The 8,283-nt window shown below is 32.9% G+C and overlaps 1 protein-coding gene across 1 annotated transcript; it reads right to left on the bottom strand.

Annotated features, from left to right (window-relative positions):
• Positions 1-175: 175 nt before the first annotated feature.
• Positions 176-7,507, bottom strand: LOC129000948 (delta(24)-sterol reductase-like). The gene is made up of 10 exons (XM_054428044.1): positions 7,175-7,507; positions 5,808-5,963; positions 5,169-5,274; positions 4,519-4,637; positions 4,187-4,281; positions 2,621-2,786; positions 2,002-2,142; positions 1,065-1,262; positions 733-911; positions 176-375 (listed from the first exon to the last, which is right to left on the bottom strand). Exons 1-10 carry the CDS (start codon positions 7,358-7,360, stop codon positions 222-224), a joined length of 1,500 nt encoding a protein of 499 aa, XP_054284019.1. The 5' UTR covers positions 7,361-7,507; the 3' UTR covers positions 176-221.
• Positions 7,508-8,283: the final 776 nt, after the last annotated feature.

The following is an 8,283-nucleotide window of genomic DNA, read 5'->3' as shown; positions in this document are numbered from 1 at the left end:
GAAATTCGGGCGCAGGTATGTTTGAATTAATTATACGATCAATAATCTTATCAGTTAGGTTTGAGATTCAGGGTTTTTTTATCTTCATAATGATGCAAAATAACATTCTATGTTATGTGACAATTTTGTGATACTTCCTTTCATTAAGCAGGAGTAAGAAATTAGGAAGTTGTTATTTTAAAAAATGTATTTAATAGCTTTTTGGATACAAACATTGGGTTTTAGTCTCGTACTTTTCTATTTATCTTCCCAAAGATATGTGGAAAAGCCTTGTCACATTTCAATCTTTCACGAACCCTGTTGTATAGGCTCAAATCAAACATTTTGGAAAATTCTTCTTCATCGCAGAATGTTCCAGCATACATCATCTGATACCTGAAACCATAAAATGCAGTCATTATTAAGAATTATTTAAAGAATTCTATGTATCTCTTCAGATTTAAAGTATTTCAGTATATCAGTAGTATAAAAGTAATAATTCAATTACTGTAATGTATTATGAACTAACTAAATCCAATATATTTTGGTTTTTGCCGTATGTTGTTAACGAAAGTAACCTTGTTCGATTTGAATCATATTTTTTCTCATTAAGAATTTGTGTTTTGACATCAATAATATGCCTGGTCAATAAATGAAGCTGCTGTTCCTATTTTCATAAAATTTCTCATTTATCAACAGGTTAATGAAAATCAGCATTATTTAAATCACATTTACTATGAAGTGCTCGCTCACCCTTTGTTTTGAATGGTGAAATGTTCTATTGCCCTGGTAGACTGGACACATTCGTAATGTGGTGCGTTGGGCGTTCCGTACAGCCCGATGTCCACGTACAGCTGTGGTGTGTCGGAGTAAGAGTGTACTAATCCAGGGTCATTAGGTAGCAGAGCAGGGCACAACCAGATTGGGTAAACCTGGACACACAAAACCGTCCGTAATCCTCAAAGTTCCCAATGACTAACTGAATTGAATATAGTTAGTGAGGAGAGGTTAGTTTGAAAATCCATTGCTGCGCCAACCTTTCTAATTAATTTAGAAATATAATATGTGGAGATTCTGGTACGTACGTTGATTTCTTTGTCGAAGAAAAGCAGAGACTTTTTCAAAAGCTGTATAGGGATGATAAGGTCTTGAACCACGTGGTGCTTGTCGTACAAATCCTTTATCACCTTAGTTTGTGTTCGCTTCAAGAATGATATTTTCGGAGGCATTGCCCATCCAAGAATCCATCTGAAGAACAGGTTGTTGCCAAATGGAACTATATCCTACAAACAGAAAAGTGGTCAATAAGATACATATTAATAGTTATGTCAACTTAATTGAATCACCGGGAGTGCTTGTGAGCAAAGATTTACCAAACCAACAATGGACACAATTTTTTTGTGTATCTCTATGCTGAAATGTTTTTTATTGTTGTTAGGTGTAAATCTTTAGCTAAAGCCTTTTTTAATTACAGAAATACCAAGAGCATATTAATTTTCCTAGAAATAACATAGACAAATAGAATAAATATAGACTGTCAAAGGAAGGTTCCGCTGCAGGCGAGGAGCCGTATGCTACCAGCAGACACTGCAGCGGTGTGCGCCATAACTACACGGCAAACCTAGTGGTGGACGCCAGAACTTATGCTAACCGCAGCACAGCTGACGGTCTATATGTCTATGGTAATAACTAAACAAGGTAAATATTTTCTAAATTTACACACAGTATAGCTAAATATTTACTGTTTAAGTGTTTAGAGTGTTTGGGCTGTAATAATACGATAATAGTGAGGTTGCATTTGTTATATTTTGATAAATTTGAAACAATTCACATAATTTAAACTTTAATGGGTATAGACTGCTTTTCCTTAAAAACATTTGAAATTTACTCCATTGGGGAAATGCTGTTCTGGCGTGGAGACCCAAGCAATTCTTCTTTTAACTCAAATCTTATTCAATGTTTCCAGGAAATTTTTTAATTTGTTTCAATACTGACACCATTTTATCTACAATGCAATTTTACCTGCAACTCCCAGAATAGTGCTTTGGTGTGTCGATGGTAGTAATCCCTCAATGGGATACATTCTTCCATCTCGCCTCTTGTTAGAAAGCTTCGTACGTGTTCATAAAACCATGGTTTGTACCACCTTCCAATCACGTTCACCTAAAGCGTGGTCACAGTTTATTAGATATTTATTTTTTATTTGTGTGCAAAATAAAAAAGACTATTTGTTTTTCCTCCCTCCATAATCTCGTCCTCATGTGTATCGATCAATTCTAATCAATACATACAACAACATGCCAGTTAAACGAAAATTTAAATTTTCTTGCCTAAAAAAATGATATTTTAAGTAGTATTATTAATTAGCCTGAATATGAAATGTCAGTTCAAAATTTCAGACCCTGATACTTGTGTCAAAAAATAATAGTTAAATAATCATAACAATGTTTTCATAGTTGGAATCAGCAAGTATAATACAGTAGTTGTTATCATTAGTAAATTATTTTTAACTGACCAAACTCTATCTTAGCTTTATTTCTCGTCTTACGTATAGTTAGGTATATCACATAGGATTCATTGCAAAAAAAACCTGAACTTTGAATGTTAAGTTTGAAAAGTCAAACTAAACAACACTACTTACATTAGTTCCGTCATCAACCATAGACCCAGTCATTATTACTCCTTGATTCTTGTCGAACATGATTCCTTCCACAAACTGATTCTTATTTTTGTCTTTTGATCGAGCTTCACACATTGCAACTCCCTCATCAAGTGAGTAGAAAGGCTCATACTTCAACTTCACAAACCTAAAACGTAAATGTCAAGATCACACTTTTAAAACTTTGTAAAAGATTTTAGTTAAGAATTTGTAATTTAAGACGGTTGATTCAATAATGATCATTTAATAATTAGATAACTCAATGCCTTTTGTAGGATAGATTTTTAATGGAAATCATAACACCATAAATACACAACTCATTTTCAATTTTGGAGGAAAGAAATTATTACTCCCTAATTTGGAGCATTTTAAGTTTATTTAAATCATAAAAGACAACTCATACAAATTTATGCTTGAGAAAACTTAGAAATATTGGATTTCAATGTTTTCTTTTGATTTACTTGATGTTGAAGCTGAAGAATAAAATTGCTAAGTTGAGCTGCAATTGTATCCGCTTTAGAATCAGACAGAGTCAAGTTTAAAAATTAATCTTTATGGGTAGGGTCATACAGCGCCAGATTGTTCATAGAAAAATTAGTCTTATCATAGCATTTATTCTATGGTCTTACTAACAGTCAGTTGCTACTGAGTCCAAAAGGTTTTGACTGTAAAATTAAATTATTATTTTTACTACGGTAGAACTCCAGCCACACGAATCACTTACAGAGAAAAAAAACTTAAACTGCAGTAGTAAAGAAGGCAGATGCCATGATTGCAGCAAAATCCAAAACCACTTTCACGGTCGTTTAGACATTATTATTGTCTCCCGTGCTCGCGGAAACGTCGTAATCATTTTTCCACAATCGCGGAAAAATTTTGCACATCTCCTGCGGTCTTGTAGACATCATCTTTATCGTCTTCCACAGTCACGGAAACATCATCATCATCCTCTGTGATTACGGCAAAATTTTTAATATATCTTATGACCGTGTGGACATCATCGTCGTCTCTTGCAATCGTGCAAACTTGTCAAACTTTTGCAATTGCAGAGTGTGAAGATTGAGAAATCTTCGCATAATGCGTTTTGCAATTGCCACAGTAAAATCTCTGCTAGACTGCGCATTTGGTGTAAAACACTCTAAATTTTGGTGAAAATTAAATTGTCTAAATGTTGTGTGGTCCCAATTGATTCGTATGGTTGGAGTTGTACTGCATTTTAGCTTCAATTGCCTATGTTATAATACAAATGTAATTTTTTATTCTTTTTCATGTTTGACCTTCACATCCTAGGACACTAGGCACTGTTTACACATTACTTCAGGCTAGACCTACAATTTTGCGGCATTATTACTTAATTAAATTCATTGGATTTTGGCAGGGTTTGAACCTGGGACCTTGTGGACCGAAGTCTCTACCACTAGACGAGCTCGCTCTCTTGCGAGTAGTATAACATTTAAATACTTATGGCACAGTATTATCTTTATATTTTCCTTTTAGCTTAGCCAATTGGTCCGTAGAAGTTGTTACCACAAATACAAGTTCATTAACCTTTTTGCTGGTGTGATCCGAAGTTCCACAGCAGTTAGGAATCCCAGTGTCCCATATGACCAAGGTATGGCATAAAACAAATCTGGGTCTTCATCCTGAAAAAGTAAAGTAATTGTATAAACATAAACATAAATAAATTAGATGACTTATCAATTGGGCTAGCAAAAAAATTGCCCTGTACAAGAGGATGTTGAGTTTAGAACTTAAGATAAGGTACAAAGTGTTTGAGTTTAAAAGCTGTTTACATTTATTCTTGGTTGTCATGTTTGTTGTAGTCAAATACCCACTCCAAAGTGCCCTACTTGGGGTACAAATTGAAAAAAGCTACTCACTTTTGAGCATCTAACCATACTTCCATCTGCCAGGACTATCTCGTACATGAGGCAAATGTGTTGGAACAATCCCACTGCGTGAGAAGACGACTCGATTCCCTGGCCCATAATCAAACCACCTTAAAAACAAAAAAATTGAATGGGTGGTTAAATAGAGTATTTAACAAAAAGAATTCTTGTTCATAAAACATTATTATTTTTGTATCTAATTAGTAAGGAATAGTAATACAATTCTTGTGAAGTTAATGTAATACAACAATGTTGACATTTTATTTTATTAAAGTTTTATGTGAAAACAGTTATTGCCTAGTTGATAACTCATACAGTTTTATAATCTAGATTATATCTAGTCAATTGTTAGATAAATGATAAATGGTTTGAAATGTGTTACTTGGGTCACCAGTCACTGCTTGTCTGGCAGTTAAAATGCAGTCATTTCAAACTGGAGGCGTCCTTTCTATAACTATTGGAAATTTCTCTGAATGCAGCTATCTGGCGCTTTAGAGTATGTCTTAAGATCTAGGTCCATCTATCATATAAACAACAGATGACCCTCTAATGAGGAAACTTGTCTAGGTTTTTGAGATCCTTTAGAATCCATTCAAAATTTTTTCATCTCACGTAGTTATTTAAAAATTAAAACTAATTACCGACAGTTAAATCGTCCAATTCCACAACCAAAGGAAGAGTCCATCCAAGTGGAATGAGCCTTGCAGATATCTGACCCATTGTCACCAGCGGTTCTACGATCATCACCTAAAATTACAAAATTTAACCTTTAACATTTTTTTAAAACTTAACAAAGAATACAAAGAACTCAACATTTGATGTAGGTAGTATTCGTGCATAATCAGTCAAGGTATTTGGAACAAAAATACTAATAGGTAAAAGTGAGATCAAAATTTTGATATTTTTTGTAAAACTAAGATTTTATTCAAAACATGTTTTATTCAACTACATATGGGTTGTTTTCATACAACTGACATTTTATATTTCAATAACTATCCTAAGAAGTTTAACTGCTTTATATTTATCTTGAGTGCCTTGCCACATATTCTTGTATCCTCTTCTTTGTATACATAAAACTAAAGGTTCAACATAAACACATGTCGATTGAACAAAAATACAAATGAAAAACCCTGCATGTTATTATATTCTAATTCGTAGTGCATGCATGCATGCATTTGGTGCGCCAGCAAAAGTAGACGAGAATACACCTTAAGAAGTGGCAGACACCAAGGTAAATTTAGTGCACTATAATCACTCAAAAGAATTCTGATTTTCCACACCTGTCTGTCAATATCAATTTCCACAATTTCATCCAAGTCCACTTGAATATTGTACATCCATTGCTTGTATTTTGGTTCTCGTAAAGTCATAGCTTTCCAGCCGGGCCTGCCTGTGCACATTGGAGTTGACTGATCTCCTTGGTGCCATTGTTTCACCTGGCAAAACATTAAAAATGCTCTTTGACCATTTAAAATTATTATTCACTAGCAGAGTACCCGTCCTTCGTACGGGGTTGGAATATAAGTATAAAATGCTTATTGCAGTTATACTCAAGCTTTGCGTTTGCAATATGGGTGGACACCGTTTGATAAAATTTGCTTTTTTAAATTTACAGTATTCTATAGTATTACACATCTACCATAGCCATAATGTTCTACCACTTCACCTAAACAATAGAGAAAAATAAATTATCAACAATTCGTAAAATTTCACAAATTATTCATGAAATGAAAAACATAAACATAACTGTAAACAATCCTAATTTGACAGTTCTCATTGCGAATCACAGTTTTTTGTTGCTGCTTAGTTCAAATTAGCTGTTTTCATAAATGCAAAAAAAAATAGTGCTGCATCCTGTTGGTAAATCTTATAACTTTTTAATGCTTTTCCATATCATAGAACCAACTTTTTTAGTTGAAACAGCTGACTAAATTCTTTAATTCCCTTTAAATATGAATACTCATAAGGTTAACATGGGGAATTACAGAGCCACTGGGGCGGAGCCCGAAAGGATTTTTGAGATAAGAATATGCCTATATGTTAATCGGGAATGTGAGCTATCATCATGCCAAATTTCAGCCCAATCCGTCCAGTGGTTTATGCGTGATTGAACTTCAAACAAACAAACACACAAACTTTCACATTTATAATATTAGTAAGATTACAATGCTTTATTTTACAATTAACTATCAAACATCACAGTACATATACAACCACCAATACTTGAACGGAACCGGTATGGATCATAAACATAAACAAATTATGTTGCTGGCCCAAAAATAAACATTAGCATTGCTTAAAAGGAATTGTCAAAATCATATGATAATGCTATTAGTATATGATTGGGGCTAGCAATGTAATTTGTTTATGTTTAGGATCCATACCGGTTCTGTTTAAGTATTAATTTGTGTATACAACAGATACCATATCTATGTCATTTTCAAAGATCTCTTTTACTATTTAAGAATAGATTTTTTTAGATGCACAAAATAAATTAAACTTCTAAAAGAATAGTTTTGTAAAACTTGACTAGTTTTGGATTTACGTAACAATTTTATGAGAGTGAAAATTATTCTTATCCATATTTGCTTGCATTTATTTTATTTCACTGCGTGATTTTCGAAACTAAAACCATAAATAAACATACCTGATCCTGCACAAATTTTGCTCTCTCGAAATGACTCTCTTTTACCTCTTTAGTTGAGAATGAACTGATTAATTTTTTCACTAATACTAAGAAATCATACGTGATTGTACATGGTAGTAGAAATAAACACACAAAAATCCATCGGAATCTGAACAACACAAACTCCACTATACTTTCTACTTTCATGTCTAGAGAAACCTAACTAAACTGGACACTAGACTGGATTTGTCCTTGAACAGTTCAGCTATGAATATGAAATCTAAACAGATAGGTCCTGCATACATAATAATCCAATAGTCTGAAGGTAACCGACCTATCATAAGTTTATCTGAGAGACTTAAATCCTCATGTTAATATTTTAAGCTCTAACCAATCAAAAACAGTACTAAACCAACTTTACTGATAAAACAATAATTTCGTAACCACATTGCAAATTACATTCAAGCTGTGTTATGTAATCTACTGCTAATATACCTTTCCAATGTATGAAAAAACAGTTTTAAATATAACTTTCTATATCCCCAATCATTATGAGTTTTGGCAATATTTTTTAGTAATTTTAATTGTTTTTAGTTTATGCATTTTGGATGGTTTAGGTTTTTAAAGTAATATAATACCGGTAGGAGTTTTATTGCAAGACAACCCTAAAACTAAAAAGTATCAAAAGTAAAATTTGATAAACAAAACTAAACCTAACTTAGAACAGAAAATATTAAAAACTAGGCTTAATATTAAAAATTCTATATCAAATAGAATTGTTAATATATAGTTTTATTTTGCTTAATTTTGTATTTTTTTACTAGGGGATGCTTTATTACAAAATATTAGTCTAATAGATTACTTATGTTTGTCTTAGTTTCTTGTAGCATGGACATCCATTTCAAAAGATGGGAGGCACTTGAATTTATCATTAGATATCTCAATTCACAAGTGTACCGGTAAGTAATTTCTCTAATTACGGGTTCAGGGAACAACGCATCACTTACGTCGAAGATAACCGAAAACTACAAAATGTCCTTGGTATAAAAAAGTTCCAAAGGTCCTCTAGACTTTTAGCTCAACATTATAGTATAGTCTATATATTAGTCTGGGTAATTAGGGTATATTAG

Source organism: Macrosteles quadrilineatus, unplaced genomic scaffold, assembly GCF_028750875.1.
Source record: "Macrosteles quadrilineatus isolate MER2022 unplaced genomic scaffold, UCM_ALF_1.0 Scaffold_8__2_contigs__length_117827958, whole genome shotgun sequence".
NCBI classification, from domain to species: Eukaryota; Metazoa; Arthropoda; class Insecta; order Hemiptera; family Cicadellidae; genus Macrosteles; species Macrosteles quadrilineatus.
This window is presented reverse-complemented; position numbering and strand designations above follow the sequence as displayed.